Source organism: Myotis daubentonii, chromosome 5 (genome assembly GCF_963259705.1).
Source record: "Myotis daubentonii chromosome 5, mMyoDau2.1, whole genome shotgun sequence".
NCBI lineage: Eukaryota > Metazoa > Chordata > Mammalia > Chiroptera > Vespertilionidae > Myotis > Myotis daubentonii.
In genome coordinates this window covers 19,291,550-19,311,650 of record NC_081844.1, presented here as the reverse complement: position 1 = coordinate 19,311,650, position 20,101 = coordinate 19,291,550, and the positions used below count along the sequence as shown (strand labels likewise).

At 56.0% G+C, this 20,101-nt stretch overlaps 2 protein-coding genes across 2 annotated transcripts; one reads left to right on the top strand and one right to left on the bottom strand.

Annotated features, from left to right (window-relative positions):
* The first annotated feature begins 620 nt into the window (after positions 1-620).
* Positions 621-3,455, top strand: GDF15 (growth differentiation factor 15). The gene is made up of 2 exons (XM_059696194.1): positions 621-1,342; positions 2,491-3,455. Exons 1-2 carry the CDS (start codon positions 1,099-1,101, stop codon positions 3,138-3,140), a joined length of 894 nt encoding a protein of 297 aa, XP_059552177.1. The 5' UTR covers positions 621-1,098; the 3' UTR covers positions 3,141-3,455.
* A 447-nt stretch (positions 3,456-3,902) lies between these two features.
* LRRC25 (leucine rich repeat containing 25) lies at positions 3,903-8,464 on the bottom strand. Its single transcript, XM_059696193.1, has 3 exons — positions 8,134-8,464; positions 6,850-7,643; positions 3,903-5,125 (listed from the first exon to the last, which is right to left on the bottom strand). Exons 2-3 carry the CDS (start codon positions 7,632-7,634, stop codon positions 4,987-4,989), a joined length of 924 nt encoding a protein of 307 aa, XP_059552176.1. The 5' UTR covers positions 7,635-7,643; positions 8,134-8,464; the 3' UTR covers positions 3,903-4,986.
* Between the last annotated feature and the right edge of the window lie 11,637 nt (positions 8,465-20,101).

Genomic DNA, 20,101 nt, shown 5'->3' with positions numbered 1-20,101 from the left:
CACCAGCACTCCCTGCCCTGAAGTGCAGCACTCCAATTCCTTGTCACCACTCTCTGGGCCAGCCAAGGAACTGTTGCCCAGAGTGGCTTTATCCCTGCCCAAATCTTCCAGGAACCCCCACGTCTGGGGCAGACAGAGTCAACACTGCCATTGCTGGGGGTCAGGCTTGGATTGGGGGAGTGAATGGAGGAGGGGCTTTTAGAGTAGGGTTTTGAAGAATGAGTAGGAGTTTCCCAGATGAGGATGAGTAACTGCAAAAATACCCAGTATATGAAGCACCTACTACATGCCTACTGTGTCCTTTATACATCATGTAACCTTCTCTCCATTAAAAGTCTCTGTCCTTATTTCCCAAATGAACAGAGGTGTGATGGAGAGAAATGACTTGCCCAGGTAACACTTTTTGGCTATTTCTGCTCTGCTTTTTCTTTCTTTTTTTTTTTAAATTTCAGAGAGGAAGGGAGAGGGAGAGAGAGAGATAGAAACACAATGAGGAGAGTCATTGATTGGCTGCCCGATCAGCTGGGGATTGAGCCCAAAACCCAGGCATGCGCCCTTGACCGAGTCGAACCTGGACCCTTCAGTCCGCAGGCCGGTGCTCTATCCACTGAGCCGAACCAGCTAGGGCTGCTTTGCTTTTCAATATCTTAGGCCTTTGGTTCTAACCAGAGGGAAGAGAGGTAACACCATCAGGAAAGAAGGCCACTTCTTACGCTCTTGCTATGGAGTTTAGCACATAATAATGTTGTGGGTCTTTTGTTTGTTTGTTTTTAAGAAAATCATTCTTCCCATCAGCCCACCAACCTGGGATGATGTCCCCATTTCACAGAGGAAGATACTACTGAGGCTCAGAGGCTCTCCTGGGCCCCAGCTTCCCCAGGAGCACCACCCTCCAGCTTCTCCCCCAGGAAAGCAGCCACAGACCCTGCCCAGCTGTGGTCCCTGGAGTGTTTACTGTGTCGGCTGGACCAGGCAGGCGGGGGCGGACAAAGTCCGGGGAATATAAAGGTCTGGCAGCAGCGTCCGGTCAGTCACAGCTCAGAGCACAAGGAGCACAGCTTTGCCCGGGCAGAGCCCCACGACACCGCGCTGCCTGCGATGCTGTTGATGCTGCTGACGCTCTCCTGGCTGCCGTCGGGGGGCGCCCTATCTCTTGCCCAGGAGCACCTCCCGGTCTTCCCGGGACCCTCACACGCACACTCCAGTCCGGACATCTCCAGGTTCCAGGAGTTGAGGAAACGCTACGAAGATTTGCTGACCAGGCTTCGAGCAAACCAGACGTGGGAAGACTCGAACCCTGACCTCATCCCTGCCTCTCATGTCCAGATACTCACCCCAAAGCGTGAGTGAAATCTCAAATACATCCCCCCCTAACCCCAAGCAGCTTCTATCAACCAGTGGTTCTGAGTTATAGAGCATGACGCTGAGCCTCAGTTTCCCCATCTGTGAGCCGGACAAACACGTCCCTCCTTGGCGCTGATTGGGGAGCTAGCGTTCCTGTTTGCGTCAGGACAAGCTTAGCCAATGTGGGAGAGGAGAATTACATCTCCTCGGATAGCAGATGGGGAAACTGAGGCCGAGAGAAGCCAGCGACTCTCCTGAAGGCTCACCTAGCCTGGAGAGCCCTGAGATGAGGTCGGGCAGGGTGCGTGGTCCCTGTCCTTGAATGTAGCTGGGGTTGAGGGTGGGTGGGATCCTAGAGGGTGGATGCAGGGGCAGGGCAGGGGACAGGAAGGGGAGCAGGCAGGACTTTGTGCACAAAGAGGAGAAGAACCCACCGGGACTGGTTCTGAATCTGATCCAATCTCGCTGCCGGGCACTGCTGAAGTGGCATGTGCTAGGTGCCCTGGAAGGAGAGTATTTTCCGAGGAGACTCCGGGAGGTGGAGAGGGCAGATCTGGCCTGCGCTAGGAACTGGGAGGGGCTGGGGAGGGGTGATTTTATCCCGCCCTAATCCCACTGGTGCTGTGAGACTCCAGGTAAACCTCTTGCCCTTTTAGTCTAACAAACCGGTGGTGCTCATGCAGCAACTCAAACGCCAGTCTCTGTAGTAGCCCCAGCACCTGCACCAGACTGGGGGGCTGCGAATCCCCAGGAGCCTAGTACCCTTCATTTCTCAGATGGGAAACTGAGACCCAAGGAGTGGAGAACAGTGTCTGGTTGCTGAAACGCTAGCCCCAGGCACTTAGTAGGCCTTCAATGAAAATGTTTTTGACTGCCAGGAGGAGGCAGCATCAGCATTTGACTAAGCACCTACTGCGTGCCATGCACCGTGGTGATCAGGCAGACAAATCCCTACCAAACAAAATAGGGTGGTGCCTATTTTAGGCAGGTTGGAGGGATTCAGGGAAAGAGTGTGGCTGGTGGAGGAAGGGGTTTATGCAATGGCCCTAGGGTGGGATCCAACCTGGCCTGTGGGAGGAAATGGGCACCCTCACGCCCGGCACACAGTAGGCCCGTGCGTGACTGGCCTTCCTCTCTCTCCCACAGTGAGACTTGGACCTGGCGGCCACCTGCACCTGCACCTGGGCATCCCCAGGGCCAACCTGACTAAGGGGCTCCCCGCAGCCTCCCGCCTGCATCGGGCCCTGCTCAGGCTGTCCCCGACGGAGTCGGGCTCGTGGGATGTGACGCGGCCGCTGCAGCGTCAGATCGGCTTCGGTGTCTCCCGGGAGCCCGCACTGCGTCTGCACTGGCCGCCGCCATCTGACCGGCTGCTGGTGGCACCGACTTCCGCACGGCCCCGGCTGGAGCTGCACTGGCGGCCACGCGCCGGCAGGGAACGCCGCAGCACGCATGCGCGCGCTCCAGACGGCTGCCCGCTCGGGGAGGGGCGCTGCTGCCGCCTGCGGAGCCTGCGCGCAACGCTGGACGACTTGGGCTGGGCCGACTGGGTCCTGGCCCCGCGCGAGCTGGATGTGCGCATGTGCAGCGGCGCGTGCCCGAGCCAGTTCCGGTCGGCGAACAGGCATGCGCAGATGCTGGCGCGTCTGCACCGCCTGAAGCCCGAGGGCGTCCCTGCGCCGTGCTGCGTGCCCGCCAGCTACGAGCCCGTGGTGCTCCTGCACCGGGACAGCGAGGGCCGCGTGGCCCTCGCGCCCTACGACGACCTCGTGGCCAGCGACTGCCACTGCTTGTGAGCGGACCTAGACCTTCATCGACGGCCGTGCGCAGTGGAGGCGACCTCAGTCCTTGCCTGTCCAGTGGAATGGAGTGGGACCTGAAACATACCATTATAACCACTGCTGTCTGCGGCCTGCCGTCAAAAACAAAGTTTTTATACGTTGATATTTATTATTAATTTATTGGGGTTACTGGCCTGCGGACCAGAGAGCTGGGGAGGGCTGATCCAGCAGGGTGTACGTTTATTTAAACTGTGGTAATAAAAATGAATTTGTGTGACCTGGCTCCTGTGATGCGTGAGCTGGGGACCTTGGGAAGAGCCTGCCCCTCCCTGGCCTCAGTTCCCACAGGAGACCTAAGACAGGGGGGAGTGGAAGGGTCAGTGAATGGGCAGCAGGGCGTTCTTGGAGCTGACGGGCATTTGGACGGTGCTAGTGACCCTCCAAGGGCAGCCTGGGACGTCCCTGCCTCCATGCTTGTCTAGCTCCATGTCTCTGGGCCAGTTTCCCTCTATCTCCTCGTCTCTCAGTGCTCCTGTTTCTGGACAAGTTTTTTTTTTTTTTATATATTTTATTGATTTTTTTACAGAGAGGAAGGGAGAGAGATAGAGAGTTAGAAACATTGATGAGAGAGAAACATCAATCAGCTGCCTCCTGCACACTCCCCACTGGGGATGTGCCCGCAACCCAGGTACATGCCCTTGACCGGAATCGAACCTGGGACCTTTCAGTCCGCAGGCCGACGCTCTTTCCACTGAGCCAAACCGGTCTCAGCTGTTTCTGGACAAGTTAAGATATTAGTATATTAGGGCTAAAACAGACTTAGAGCCCAGCTAGTGCGGCTCAGTGGTTGGGCATTGACCTATGAACTAGGGGGTCATGGTTCGATTCCTGGTCAGGGCACATGCCTGGGTTTCAGGCTCTACCCTGTGCAGGAGTCAGTCGATCAATGATCCTCTCTCATCACTGATGTTTCTATCCCTCCCTCTTCCTCTCTGAAATCCATTAAAAAATATTTTTAAAAAACACAGACTTAGAGACCAATTCTAACACTGCATTTCACAGATGGGGGGAACGAGACCCGTGGAGTTAATGGCAGAGTTAGGACTTGAACTCATGCCCCCTGGCGCCCCAGCCATAGTTCTGCAACTATTAGGGTGTTAACGAGTAAGAAAAAGAGGAAGGGGTGGCATTCTGGGCAAAGGGAGTGGCATGGGCAAATGGCTTAGGAAAATGAAAGCTTCAGAAGGGAGTGGGCTAGGTGGGGATGAGGCCCAGACCAGAAGGGCAGAGGGATGGGAGAGGCAGTGAGGTGACAAGGCTGAGTCATACAGTCCTCAAATACCAGACTGAGGACCCAGGGACAATGGGGAGCCAGAGAGGGTGTGTGAGCAGGGGAAGGACACAGTCCTGATTCATGAGTTACAGAAATCCCTCGGGGGCTGGCGTGGGCTGCCCTGGGGACTGAGTCTGGGTGCCGGGGACCTGAGAGGGACAGAGGGGAGGGGCTGGGGAGAAATTCAGGAGTCTCCAGAGATCTAGTCTTGAGAGCTCAGGAAGTCACTGAGAGGAACCTTCTCCCTCCGAGCCAGCAGCCTCACCAGCCCTACAGTGTTTATTGAGCACCGTCTGCACACCGAGAGGAAGGGGACAATGGAGTTGACTCTGGGAACCTGCTGTGTCTGTGTTGGAGTCTCCTCTTCCCTTTCTAGCAGCCGGTGGGGCTGAAGAGCAGAGCAGGAGCCGGGCAGAGGGCTGCGAGGACAGCTCTTGCCTATCCCCATTCCTCAGGCTGGGAGACTGAGGTCAGGGCGGATCCAGAACGGCCCGAATCACCTGGGGTGGGGCAGGCTGGAGTTCAGGCTCAGTGCCCTGTGATCACGTACTCATCTTCGACCTCAGGAGCCTGGCCCGGGAACTGCAGGTTGCCGTAGACGGGCTGGGAGGCCCGTTGGAGGTCCTCGTAGTTCATGTAGAAGTCACTGTCCTCTGAAGGGTGCGTCCTGCGGGGACAGACAGACAGGAAGGAGGACTCAGAGGGGAGGCACATCTGCTTTGAGAGGCAAAGGCAGTTCAGTGACCCAGTCGACTCATATTTACACATGGAGAAACTGAAGCGAGGGGCACTGTTCTCCCAGCCCAGCAACTTCCTCGGAGGAAAGGAAGTCAGGGTCAGTGAGTCAGGGAACCTTCTGTGGATTTGGCACAGAATGCTGAGGTCGGAGGACTTTGGACCACGGTAGCATTTTTTTTTTCCTTCCTTAAAGTTGAGATGGTTGTCTTGTTTTTTACATTAAAATTTAGCCTTCAGTTTCTTCTCAAAAAAAATTGGTAGCTCTGGTCACATCAGCCCCATAAACATACGTGGCTGGAGCCAGTGTCTGTCCTTATAGATAGGAAATGTGTCCATGGTCCCTGAAGCAGCAGACTTTGTGGCCACAGAATAAAAATAAGTCTCAGAGACTCCCTTTCTGCATCCACACATTAGTTGGGGAGGAGTTTGCGCCTTAGGAATGTTTAGCTATGGTAGGCAAGACCCTCAGAGAAGAACGTTCCTTCCTTCAGAGCATCTTAATCCCACCCTGGTTCCTCTTGTAACAAAGGCCACTTTGGGTAAGTGGTGTCTATCACTCATTCACACTTTAGTATAAATTACTCCAAACACATATATGGTTGGACAGGGATGGACAGGACTGGGAGTCAGAGTTTGTTTCCTTCCTCTGCTTCTGACTCACTGTGTGACCTTGGGAAAGTCATTCCCTTTCCTCCCAGAGCCTATCTTTTTCATCTGTAAAATGCAGAGTGGGAATGACGCATCCAATCCTAAATGTTTTCGGAAGAGACTGGCCGTGAACCCTCAGTGACAGGAAAGCAGAGGGGAGCGTCAGGGCACAAGCTGCCTTAGCAAGTCCAGTTCCCTCAAATCCCTACCGAAGACCACTTCTGCTTTTAAGCCGTGTTTTCATCTGCTTTGCATATTCTCTCATTTCTCATCAATAGACTCCCACTGCCCGCCCCCCGCCCCCCAATCGGGGTCTCACCATCCAAACTCAGCCAGGACCCTGTTCCCTCCTTGCTTGTATCCTCCCAATGCCTTCGGCCTCAGCTCTAATGTCTGGCTGTCTCCAAGCCCATTGACAGCAGTTTCTCTGTTCTCTCCCACCCACTGACAGTTGTTTCTGCTGGTGCCTCCCCCTGAAAGCCCACCCACTTCTCATCCAACCTGGGAAAGCTGAACCTACCTAACCCCAGCCTGATCTAGGGACGTTGGGGCGTTGTATAGGGGAGATGGACACAGATGTCTTTCTTAGCATCTCTCATGTGTCCAAGAGAGATGGAGGGAGGGCTGTCCCCATTCCACAAGACGGAAACAGTGTTCAGGGCAGCGCTGGGTCACACGGAACATGCAGCCAGGCTGTTGACCGCTACCGCAGAGCCCCCACTCTGCCTAGAGCACTGGCCTCCTCTCTCCCTGTCCTTGGCAGCCAGAAACTGGGTTTGTAGGTCATGAAGGGAGTTTGTCCTGACTACAGGGGCTCACTTATTCTTACCCAAACTCCATAAGGCGGGGTTGCTGTTATCCCCATTTTACAGATGAGGCACTGAGACCCGGAAGGGGAAAAACTAATTGCTCGAGGTCACACAGCCTGCAAGAGGCAGAGCTGGGATTTGAACCCTGGCCATCTGGCTCCAGAGTCTAACAGGCAAATGCGTGTGGGTCACTCACCCGTGCTTGGCCGGCTGGTCCTTGTCAGGTGGCTGGCCTATGAACACGTTCTCATAGTCAGGTGTGGGGGGTCTGGGTAGGGTGGCTTCTGGTTGATGAAGGCTGAGGCTCCGGCTACTGTATTTCGGCTGCCAGCCTGAGCTGGGCCTGGGACCATCGGGAGCAGCCCATGTCTTGTCCTGGCTCTGGCTCCTGGGTGACCAGCGTGACCGGAATCTCCAGGCCAGCAATGAGCCAGCTATGATGAGCCCAAGGAGCAGGCTTCCACTGGCTGCCAGAGCCCCAATGGCCGCCCAGGACAGGCCAGGGGGGCAGCTGACCTCCAGGAAGGTGGAGAGGTTGCGCCAGGTGAAGGTGCCGGCATCCAGGCACTGCGGGGGCAGCTGGTCCGAGCAGTTGTCCTGCCGGACCTGGTGCCAGGAGGCGAGGCTGCAGCGGCAGTCAGCCTTCAAGTCAAGGGCGCAGCGTCCTGCCAGCTCCGCATCCACGCGGTCCAGAGGGTTGTTGGTCACATTCAGGATCTGCAGCTTTTCCAGGCGGGCAAAAAAGGGCCCCGGGAGCTCCCGAAGGCCGTTCCCAGACAGGTCGAGGAGGAGCACGCTGCTGGCCTGCAGAGACCTGTTCCAGGGAATGTTCAGGCCTCGGCCGCTGAAGTTCAAGCATGTGGCTGTGAACTCCGTGGCCCAGTCCACGTCCCCCGAGGACACGTTGCAGGACAATCCCAGGCTGCATGGATCCTGCAGTAGCAGCAGCAACCACAGCGCCCAGGGCAGGGCGCGCCCCATTCAAGCAACCTAGACAGAGACACCAGAATCCAAGCCCGACCCCTGCCTGTGGCCGCTCTCACCCTCCACACCTGGGTTTATTGTGAGTTGGGTTTGTTTGTTTTTAATGGCTCAGAACAGCTCAGGACGCTTTTGGTAATAGGCAGCCCCTCACTTACAGCCCCTTATTGTTTGGCTCTGGCCCCCAGCCTCAGTCTTTCCCCTCCTGGAAATGGGTACATAAACCCGGTGCCAGTCCCGGCGTTGCCCCTTCTACCAGATGGGTTCCTGGGCTTGGCTCAGTCCCCAACAATTTCGGGCGGCTTCATTGGCCAAGACGCGACTATATGCAAATGAGCGGTGGCCCGGCAGAGGGCCGGTCTCTGAAGCACCGCGGCTGGGAGTCCTGGGCTGGAGTGGGTGGGTGGGTGGGGGGTGCCGAACTCTGATTTGCAGGCCCTGCACAGACCCCAGTTCTAGCTTCTGTCCTGTCTTTGCAGTCCCATTACCACGCCTTTACCTGGGCGGCGCTGGGAGATCCGGTGCAGAGGAGAGCTTGGCGCTGGATCACCTGGACCCGGGCGCACAGGAGCCGGCGCCCTCTCAGATCCCCTGCGGTCCCTAGCGCTCCGCAGACCCTGCACCCAGCGACGCGGGGGAAGAGGAACTGGAGTCCGGGTGGAGCGCAGAGGGCAAGAATGAAGAAGACACAGAGAAGACCCGCCCTTCTGCAGGGCCTCCAGGCCCAGGATTCTCACGGGAGGGGGAAGGGCGGCCGCTTCCCTCTCGCTGGAGCCCAGTCAACCCCCATTAATATCCCCGCTGCGGTCCCATCACCACGGCTTCATCAACTCACTTCCTGGTCGCAGCTCAGTTGACTCTCAACCCTTGCACTCATTTATTCACTCGACAGACATCACCCAGGGCCCCCAGAGGCCGCAGCCCTGACCAGGTTCTCGAGGAACACCCGGTCCTGAGAGGACAGAGCTGTACGCAGACACCCAGTCCCACGCAGTCAGGACAGGGCTAGAGGGAGGGACACAGTCCTGGAAGGCTTCTTGGGGGAGGAGACATTAACATTGGAGTGAATAGACGTTAGCTGAGGATTCCTAAAACCTGCCTGTGACTCCCCAAGCTCCTAATCTCCCCACAGACTCAGCACTCTTGCTCGTGGACAAAGAGGCCTCCATGTCACAGGGTTGGTGAGGAAGCTCCCTGGGGGAAGGGACGTTGAGTCTGGGGCTTGGAGAATGACAGGCAGTGGCAGGCAGAAGCAAACCCATTTGCAGATTCTAGGCAGAAGGCACAGCAGGAGCAAAGACCCTTGGCCCCGGGCTCAGAGCATGGGCCCTGGGCCTGTTGGTTAGCAGGGGGGTGGCTGGAGTGGACATGCTAAGAGGAGGAACGGGTAGTGTGTGTGTGTGTGTGTGTGTGTGTGTGTGTGTGTGTGTGTGTGTAGGAGGAGGAGCAGAGGACAGGCCTCGAAGCAGGCTGAGGGGTGGGACCTTATTCCCAGGGCCATGGGGAGCCAAAGCAGATGTGTGAGCTGGGGAGGGGCATTGTGTCAAGACTTACAACTGGAGTGAGCCTGGGGACTGGGGAGGGAATCTAAGGAGGAGACCAGTATCCCCCAGGGAGAGGTAGCCTGAATCAGACCTGAAGGACAGTAACAGTGAGATTGAGGAGGGAGTGGACAGGGCTGGGCTGGGAGAAGGTCTCAGCTTCAGTGGGGTCCTGGCATATCAGGCAGATTGAGTTCAAGTCCATTCTAGCCCCTGACTCCTGTGCAACCTTAACTGCTCTGTGCCTCAGTTTCCACATCTGTAAAATGGGATAAGTGCTAAGAGCCTTCTAGATTCTGAGAGGCTGCAGTCCACTCCTTCCACTCTCCCCTCTCCTCAGACTCTGCTCTTCCCATTTCCATACTCAGAAGAATTCAGAGACTTTTCAGAAAGGGTTGCAAATTGTTCTTCAACACACCCACCCAAAGTTACTCCAAATAAGAAAATGTAATCACAACTCTGAGACAGTTTGTTTTCTTATCAGATTGGCAAGAATTCAAAGGTGTGATACATGTGTGCTGGCTGAATGTGGGGAACAGGCAATCCCACACCCTGTGGGGGGATATCCACAGTGCCGCCCCCAGGAAAGGCACCCTGGCCCAGGCCACCAGGATCGTGAACACATGTGCCCACTCACCCAGCAACCCCACCCTGGGGCTCCCACAAAATATCTACGTTTGCAAAATGACAGAGGCGTAAACTGATGAAGGCTGAACACAATGCAGTCCGTCTACACAGTGGAATATTACTCAGCCACGAAAAGGAGTGAAGCATTGACATCGACAATGTGGATGAACCTGAGAGACATGCCAAGTAAAAGAAGCCAGACACAAAAGGCCACTTGTATGACCTCATTTATGTGAAATGCCCAGAACAGACAGAGGCAAATCCACAGAGACAGAAGCACATCAGTGGCTGTCAGAGTCTGGGGGAATGGGAAATGGCTACGAATGGGAGTTGAACTGTGACTTCCTGGTTCATGGGCGGACACTCAAACACCAAGCCACAGCGGCCGGCAGAAACATTGATTTGTCGTTGCACTTATGTATGCATTCATTGGTTGGTTCTTGCATGTGCTTTAACTGGGGATCGAACCCACAACCTTGGTGTATTGGGAAGATGCTCTAATCAACTGAGCTACCCAGCCAGGGCTAGGGGGGCACCTTTTTAGTGGGATGATCAAGGAATCCTTATTGAGAAGGATAAAGGAGCTTACTGAGTAAGGAGATGGGGGAAGGGCACCCAATGTATGGAACAACTTATGCAAAGGCCCTGCCTGGGGCGGAAGCTGCCCGGGTGAAAGCAGCTGTCTCCAAGAGAAAATGCTAACTGGAAAAAGCAAATAAAATAATAATAATAACTTTCTAGATTTCATTTGCCTACAGAAACTTTGGATGAAACATGAAAAACGAATACCCATAGTTACCTCTTAGTGGCAGGCAGTTGGGAAGGAGAAGCTCACCAAGTACATTTTAATATTTTTTATTTTAGGATCCCATCATTTCATTGGAATGCGAATCATAGTTGACACATTCAATTAAAACATTAAAATTAGCCAGCAAGCACACACAAGACACCCAGGTTTTCAGGACAAGAGGGAAGAGGGTGCAGGTGGGCCATCTCCCATACCCCACATCCTGGAAGGTGTGGGTAGCGTCCAACACTGAGGCCTCTTAGAATAAGAGGAAATGAGCAAATGAGGAAGCAGCAGACACTCAGGCGTGGGGGAGGGGGGCAGGCAGGCCTGGGGCCTGGGATAGTAGGTCCGGGGGAACTAGAGGTTTGAGGTCTCACATATCTGGGTGTCCTGGAGCTCAGGAGGCATAGGTCCTGTGGCTTGGGTGTCTGGAAATGCCTCGAATTTGGGGGGGCTTCTGGCTTCTGGAGCATGCCATAGGTTTAACAGGCTTGGGGTCTAGGCCTCCTGCTGTAGTCCCAGCGGGCCATGCCCAGGACTGTGGAAGGGAGGAAACTCTGGCTCCGCTGGCCCCCACCCTGGCTGAGGGGAACTGGAAGCTTCTGGAAGGCACATCTTCATACTCCCTTCCTGACACACACCGAGCAGGTCCTGGGTCTGACTTCCAGGAAGGGCCGGCCCATCACATCAGCACAGAGAGCTCCAGAGACCCTCAGAGACAGAGAGAGAGAGAGAGAGAGAGAGAGAGAGAGAGAGAGAGAGAGAGAGAGAGAAAGAGAGAGAGAGGAGTTCCCTCAGTTCAGCTACATGAGCCCAACACTCTTGGATGCCCTGCACCCACCCTAGCTGGGTGAGGCCTCGGACTGGGCCCTGCCCCTAGGAGCCCCTAGACTTCCTGGCCCAGCCCCCTTCCTGGCTTCCTGCCAGCTCCATCCTCTCCTAACAGTCTTTGAAACCCCACCCCTCTCTCGGAGTCCAGTCCCCCCCAGGGGAGGGGTGGGGCAGCCTGACACAGCAGCAGCGGAGGCCATTTAGGGGGCCAGCGATCTTCAGGCATCTGCAGGGCTCTGGAGCCAGCAAGTCAGGACAGAAGGCAGGTGTGTTGGCCAAGGGCTGGCCTGGGGCAGTGAAGCCCACAGGTTTACCTGCCACGTGGGTGGCCCCAGACCTCTCGGCATTCATTCAGCAAACACGGCCGATAGGCTTGGCCACTTCTCTCCGGCCAGTACCCTAACCTCCCTGTGCCTGGGCTGGCTTTCCTCTCTTAAAATGAGGACAGTCACGACCACTGGGTAGGTGGCTGTGAAAGCTGGGAGGCAGACATGAATGTGAGCACCAGCCTGGAGCTGGGGACACACGTGACCAATGCACCAGCTGAGTGTCCCATGGGCTAAAACAGCCGTGGGCAAACGACGGCCCGTTTGAAATGAATAAAACTAAAAAAAAAAAAAAAAGACTGCACCCTTTTATGTAATGATGTTTACTTTGAATTTATATTAGTTCACACAAACACTCCATCCATGCTTTTGTTCCGGCCCTCCGGTCCAGTTTAAGAACCCATTGTGGCCCTTGAGTCAAAAAGTTTGCCCACCCCTGGGCTAAAACGGTAGTCCACGAACACACAAATCTAATTCCGGAGGTAAACCTTGATTTTCAATGAGGAGGAAAGACCTTATTTGAGGTCACATGGCCTTGTTGGTTATAGCAAATTTTGAGAAGCCACTGGATACCTTTGGGAGGGGGGTGGGCAAACAAGAGGTGGCATTGAGGCGACCGTGGTCAAAAGGTGCAGGCCACCTGCCAGATGGCATTTCCCGGCTCTGGCCGCAGGAGGCCACGCTGCCGGCCCGCAGGCTCTCCTAGGAGCAGCCCTGACGCACAGACGAGGGCAGTTCATTATAAACGCCCAGGCTCCTAGTCCTCCCGGGAAAGCATCTCTGTCTTCCCGGGGAACTCACGACATCTTCGGCAGGGCGCCTTCTCGCCTCACTACGACCCGGGCTCCTGGGGTGACCTCCCAAGTCATTATGCTCTTGAATCTGGTCCTAGGGGCTGCTTTTTGGGGATCCCACATGAAGACAGGTGAAGTGCCGTGAAGGAATACTGCACGATCTCACTTACACACGGAGTCTGGAGGTGGGTATGTACATTAAGTTGAGTGTAATGAATGTCTCACGCTGTGTATCAAACATCAAGTTGTACACCTTAGTATGTACAAATTTTTCCTTTCGGCACCCTGACCAGGGGTTAAACCCGCAACCTTGGCCTATCAGATGATGCTCTAACCAACTGAGCTACCTAGCCAGGGCTTATATGTGGAATCTAAAAAAGCAAAATAAATTAATAAACAAAACAGAAACAGCCCTAGCCCATTTGGCTCAGTGGTTACAGCATCAGCCTTGGACTGAAGGGTCGCGGGTTTGATTCTGGTCAAAGGCATGTGCCTCAGTTGCAGGCTCGATCCCCGGGCTTGGTCAGGGTGCGTGTAGGAGGCAACCAATCAATGTGTCTCTCTCATATAGATGTTTCTCTCTCTCTTTTTGTCCCTCCCCTCCCTTCCATTCTTTCTAAAAAAAAGTGGAAAAAATATCATCAGGTGAGGATTAACAAAAAGCAAACAACCAGAAACAGAACTATAGATATAGAGAACAACTTGATGGTTGTTAAAGGGGAGGGAGTGAGGGGGGAAGGGAATTAAAAAATTAACAATAATCATTTATCTCATGATTAAAAAAAGGAATGCTATACAGCAGTTAGATTTTTAAAACCTTGTTTACTATATATAAATATATAAGTATTAACATGGAAATATATCATTAAATGTTAATTATAATATATAATTATTATATTTAATTATAAGTAGCGGCATCCAGGCACTGGCTACTTAATTAGTATTAAGTTGTGCAATCTTCACAATAGTCCCTTGAAATTGGAACTACCATTGCCCTGCATTTTACAGCAGGGGAAACTGAGGCACAGTGTGTTTGAGTAGCTTGCCCAGGGCCCTACAGTTGCTGAGGGGCAGCCCTGAATCCGTGTGTTGACCACGAGGCTGCATTTGTCTGTGTCCACCTGGAAGGTGTGCAGAGCCATTGCATAACACACATGGCGCTTGTGGATGCACAGGTGGTAGCGGCTGCCTGGGGGTGGGGGCTAATAGGGGTATTTAGCTTTATTTGCTAGGTTTGATTCATTTTATTTTTGGCAAGTTTTGTTCGTTTCACAAATATTAAGTGAGCGCCTACTGGATGCATGCAGCAAGGCTCCTGCCCTTGGGGTGCTGACATTCCAGTGAGGGAGATGATGAAACTAGAAACTGACAAATTCAAAGGCGGTTCGAAAACAGTGTTATTGCGCCCGGCCAGGGTAGCTCAGTGGTTGGGTGTAGACCTATGAACCAGGAGGTCAGGATTCGGTTCCTGGTCAGGGCATATGCTCAGGTTGCGGTTGCAGGCTAGCTCCCCAGAGGGGGGCGTGCAGGAGGCAGCTGATCAATGATTCTCTCCCATCTTTGATGCTTCTATCTCTCTTCCTCTCCCTTCCTCTCTGAAATCAATTTTAAGAAAATAGCGCTGTTGAGAAAAAAAAAAAAATGACTGTGGGGTATTCTGACAACCAGATGGGGCTATTGACAGTTTTGAGGGTTTAGTCAAGGAAGGCCTCTTGAGAAAAAAGATAGGACAAAATGGGAAAAACAAAACAAAAAGATTGGAGGAAAGAGCTCAAAATGGGAATCAGGGTGTGTGTGTTTTTTGAGGGGGGAGAACGGGGTGATTTTTGAAATATTTTTTTCTGCTATGAAATTATTCAACTCCTTAATATGTAAACGTTAGTTGGAAGCCCACTTGGAGGCACAGGTGAAATCAGCAGAGAAACCTACCGGGTTCCAAGCCTGAAACTGGGGATCTCAAGAGCTGCACCAAAGGGGCGCCAGGGGCCCTCAGGAATTGGACCTGCGAGTCTCTGCTGCCCTCGTGTGGTCGAGCTAGGGATTGCAGGCGCGGGTGGCCTTGGCAGAAGTGGAAAACTGGTTCCTCCCCGTTCTGACCCCCGACCCCCACCTCACCTCAGCCACAAGCGGGTTGTGACCACCTGTGTGGCCCTTAGGCTGAGATCTCCGAGGACACTGGAGGCCTCAGGCCTCAGCACAGAGGAGGCATTTGTAATTTTTAGTTCAGCAACAGGTATTTATTGAGTGCCTACCTACTGTGTGCCAAGCCTTGTTCTCAGGGCTAGGGATACAGCATGAAACAAAACATTAGAATTCTCTGCTCATCAAACTCATGAATTACTGGGGACATGAGCAATCAACGTGCAAAACCAAAATTTTCAGGAAAATGCAACAGAGCAATGTGACCCAGGACTTTGGAGGGGCTCTCTGAGGAGACATCCCTGGAACTGAGGCCTGAACGGGGAGAAGCCAGCCAGGGGGAGGGGAAGGGTGTCCCAGACAGGAAAAACAGCCTGTGCAAAGGCCCTGGGGTGGGAATGAGCTGGGTGCAGGCAACAGGATCATGGACAAAAAATGCCTAGTTTCTGGTGCTTAGGGAGCATCTACTCCCCACTCCTGTTAAGATGGGGGACCTTGGAAGGGGCAGAAAAATTTTCCCCATGTGCCACACAGAGTGAGAATGCAACCTTAGGGTGCCATGGAAATGCTTTCCTCCACCACAAGAGAGGCCTGGGCTCTGGAGAGAGAAGTGAGGGGGGCACTGCCACCACACCCCAAAGTGGACCTGGTACCTCCACTCTCTGCTATGCATCTTGGGGCAAGTTGCTTCCCTGCTCTGAGCCTATTTTACCTGCAGAACTTTGTCAGCAGCTGCTATAGACTCCCCCACCGCCATCTCTCCCTTCCCTGCCCCTCCCCCCAAGCCTGAGGTTCTCACAAAAATGCCTCCAATATCCCAGAGTGAGTGTCCCAGACCTAGGCAGGGAGCTGGGGGCACTTCAGTGGGTGGAGTGCTGCCTCTGGGTTGCCACATGACTCCCCTGGTGCCTGTCCGAGCCTCAGTTTCCCCATCTGCAACATGGGGAAGAGAAACGCTGCCTCTCTCATGAGGTGCTGGGTGCACAGGTTCCTAATGATTGGTTTGACTCTAAAGTTCAAGTGCAAGGCAGGTACTTAAGTTTGTGGGCAGTGGGAACCCCAGAAGGTGCCTGGAGCAGGGCAGTGGGCTGGCGGGGCTGCGGTTCAGTCAGCTCTTGCTCAAGTCCACACAGCAGAACAGGGCACAGCCAGGGTTCAAACCCAGGCCCAGATCCTCCACTGGGGACTTCTGCCTCCAGGTGACCAGTCTTGGGTGTAACTTGTAACCTGACACTCCAAGTAGTTGCTGGTTTTCCAGGAAGTCTATGCTGTCTGAACAACCCTTCGCCTGTGCCCCTTCTCCCCTCCACCAGCACCCCTGGCTGGGGGCCCTGCTCCCACTCTGTCCAGGCTGGAACCCCTACCCAACGCCTCAGCACCCTCACCCACCACCCATAGTCACCAGCTGCTGTGGCTTCTTCCTTCCTGGTGTTTGGGTTTTAATTTTTGTGTTGCAGTTAGAAAATTACCCATAATTACAGCTCTGAAAGGAAATGTCTCCTGGTGCAGACCCTGCTCCCAGCTGTGGCCCCCTCCATCGCAGGGCTGAGGAGGGCTGCCAGCCCGGATCTGGCCCCTTCCAAAGCCTCCCACTGTAATGAGAAGGGGGCTGCTCCCGTCTCCTCTGGAGAGAAAAAACCATTATCAGGAAAACCCCAAATCAGCTTCCCCTACTACTTTTGCAACATATTCACAGCCAGACATCTGGGTCCACAGGGAGGGCCCATCCAGAGAGAGGCAGAGCTGCAAACAGACTACTCGAGACATTCTTTTATCAACAGTGACAAGTCCCATACAGGCTAGTGTAGAACCAGTAATATGGAGGATGTGGCCAGGGAAGGCGAGGAGGGGGAAGGGGACAGAGAGGGGGAAGGGGACAGAGGAGGAACTGCTGGGAGCAAAGGCCAGAGGAAGAGCCAGAATAGGCCAGGCCTGGAGCCAGAGAGTTCCAGGCGGCAGGAGCAGCCAGTGCAAGGCCTAGGAGGTGGGCCCTCGAAGGGTCTGAGAATGGAAGGGCTGGAAGGAAGTGAATGGGGGGAGGGAAGGCCCCTCTTCCAGGCAGCCCCCGTACCTCAAAGCAGAACCTGCTTCGCCCCCCTCCCCCCAGGCACTGCCCCGACCCTCCGCGGGGCGTGAGGGGGTGGGGGGGTATGGGGGTCGTTGGTGGTCCCTAGAGACCCAGCTCAGGGCTGCAGTCCCCGCACTCAGCCACACACGGTGGGCCCTAGACTGCGAAGGGGTCGCAGGTCTGGGATCCAGTCTTGACCCTTCACCTCCTTGCTGACGACCCCACTCCTGGGCCCCTTGACCAGGCCCATGGCCCCTGTCTACCTAGGCCTCCCGATCTACCGCTCAGCCTCAAGTAGCTTCTTAAAACCCCGCCCCTAGGCGCTCCACAGCTTCCTGTGGCTTCCTATTTCTTTTAGAACAAACCCCAACCCCTCCGGCTCCTCTGCACCCCCCCTCCCCCCATCATTCCCCTGCTCCAGCTAAGCTACGCAGCCCTCCTCGCTCCGCCTCCCACACCTGAACTCCGTGCCCACCTCGGGCTTTTGCACTTGCTGTGACTGCAGTGTGAACATGCTGCTTCCAGACCGTTCAAATCCACTTCTACCCTCATTAAAACATGTGTTTCCCGTGCCCGCCCTCGCATGGGTGGGTGGGTGGGTGGGGCTCTTTCTGCAGGTTCTGCTCTTGCAATGCGTGCGCGTTGGATGTGCGCGCAGCTCAGCTTCCCAGACGCCGCGTGGGGGCCCAACGCCCGCTGTTCTAGGGCTTTTCCGCCGGCGCCGAGGCTGTGTTTGGAGAGCCGTCCCGTTGCCATGAGAACCGCGCTTGGCCGCTCCCGCCCGCCTCCCCCTCCGCAGCTCGCGGGGCAGCGGGCGCCTCCCCCCCTCTCCCTCCTCCAGAGCCGGGCTGACCCTGCCGTCGTCCTGTCCCCCTCCACCCGAGACCCCCCGCCCCGGCCCAGCACGTGGCACTCGGTGAAATTATCCCACCGACTCTCCAGCTTTTCATCATTCTCCTTCCCCATCATACCCGCTACTCCCCGAGCGGTAACAACGTGTTCCGACCGAGTCCCGAGAGCCGGTACACAGCAGGCGCTCAATAAATGTTGTGGAGACTCAAGGAACCAAGGCTCAGAAAGGACGAGGGACCTGCCCAGGGCACACAGAATCCCGGGGAGCCACGGAGCACTGGGAGATAAACAGGGGGGGCGGGTGTCGGGAGGAGCGTTTGCGGGGCCCGGGAGCCTCAGCTGTCACAACACGCTGTGTGACTCGGGTGGGGACACCCTCTCTGTGCGCTCGTGGGGAGCAGGCGCTGGAGACTGGTGGTGGGAGTGCGCATTAGGAAGAGGCTGTCCTGGCCCCCGCCGGGCGCTGGAGAGTCCCCATCTCCAGGCGGGACCCAAGAATGTTGGCCGCGCCCCCATCAGCCCGGAGCTCGGGCCCCTCCTCCGCGCCGGCCCGGCTCGGGAGGCCCACGGGAGAGGAAGCTGGGGGAGGGGACGACCAGCTGGACAGGAAATGGGTAGGGCCGGCGTCCCCCGTCCCCCTGACCCGGGCCCCTCGGGATGGAGGCGGGGCTGGGGCCGGCCTGGCCCCTCCCTTCCTCTTCGCCTGTCTGGAACCCCAGCGGCTCCCCACTTCCCGCCCGCCTGCAGCCGGAGTGGTGGCAGGGGAATCCTGTACTGGGGGGCGGCTTCAGAGAGGGAGGCATAATGGGGGTTCCACAGGCAGCGGGAGGGGGCGTCCCCCTCAAGACAAATACACGACACAGGAAACGAGTGCACAACCACACACCACAGGTCCCAATCCACCCACGCGCGGAGGCACACGCGCGCGCGCACACACACACAAGTGCACACAACCTGACGCCGCGTCCCTCGGCCCCACACTGTCGCCACGGACACACACGCTGCCGCAGAGTCCCGGGCCGGGCCGTTCGCTGGATGCCTGCCCACACCCCGGGCGCAGTGATGCTCGTGTGCGCTCGCACAGGAACGTGAACACACACACTCGCCGTAGTTGCATAGCAAAAAACAAAAACAAAAAAACCCTCCCACGGCAAATAGTCATAGAAACAGCCAGACTTGGAGCCACACAACTGGGCCACTTCGCCCCGCCCCCTCCAGCCCCCCCATACCCCCCCAACACCCCCGTCTGCTAACGCAGCCCGCAGGTGCCCGGCACAGGCCTCCACCCGACCCAGGCTCTCCTGCCTTGGTGTCCTTGTCTCAGCGACTGCCCCTAACTCCTCTGCATGCCCCTGGGGTCAGAGGGCCCAGGAGGGGGAAGGGGGCACCCACTGTCTGCACCCTTAGTTCCTGCAGAGGGACAATTAAAGGTGGTTGAGCCTCATTTACAGTCGGCAACACAGACTGAGAGGCCTCGCCAGCGACAGGCCCCCAGCACCTACACTAACAGAGGGTGACTGTGAAGCAGTGCACGGTGGCCCCCAGGGTCTGGCCTGTGTACCCAGGAGCCTGTCCATGGGGGATGTCTGTGTTGTGTGGTGTGTGGCTGTGGGGTCCACAGGCTCGGTGAAACCCCAGGTGCAAGCACAGAGCCCTCAGGAGCTGAGGGAGCACCCAGGCGAGTGTGAACAGCTGCCCTGGGCTCTCTCCCCGCTGCTGGAAGCTGTGGGTGGCTGTGCCCATGTGAGCGGCGGCATGCGTCTCGCTCTTCTGTGACCGCCACTGCCGGGCTTTGTGCCGCCCTCTGTGTAACGGCATGTTCCCGGGTGAGGGGGAGCCGAGTGGGGGGCCCTGCGGGATGACACACTCAGTGTGATGCCCACCGCAGGAGTTGTGCCAGGGTCTGAGATTGTGTTCCCGGGTGTGTAAATTGGGTGGCTGGTCCTATCTGAGTCGTGTGTGTGTGTGTGTGTGTGTGTGTGTGTGTGCGCGCGCGGGCGCGCATAGCCTTAATCAGCTGTGTCCCACTGTGTGTCCCGAGATGTTATGGGGCCACTATACACACACACACACACACACACACACACACACACACACACACGGCCCTGCGCATGCACACAACACACACACACACACACACAGCCCTGCGCGTGCACACAACACAACACACACACACACACACACACACACGGCCCTGCGCATGCACACAACACACACACACAGGGCCCTGCGTGTGCACACAACACACCACACACACACACACACACACAGGCCCTGCGCGTGCACACACACGCGCGCCACACACACAGACACAGACACACACACACACACAGGGCCCTGCGCGTGCACACACACCACACACACACACACACACACACACACACACACACACACACACACACACACACACGGGCCCTGCGCGTGCGCGCCGGCCCGCGGTTCCAGCAGCGGGACCCACCCGCGCGCCCGCCATCGCCCCTTTAAGAGCGGCGCCCGCGG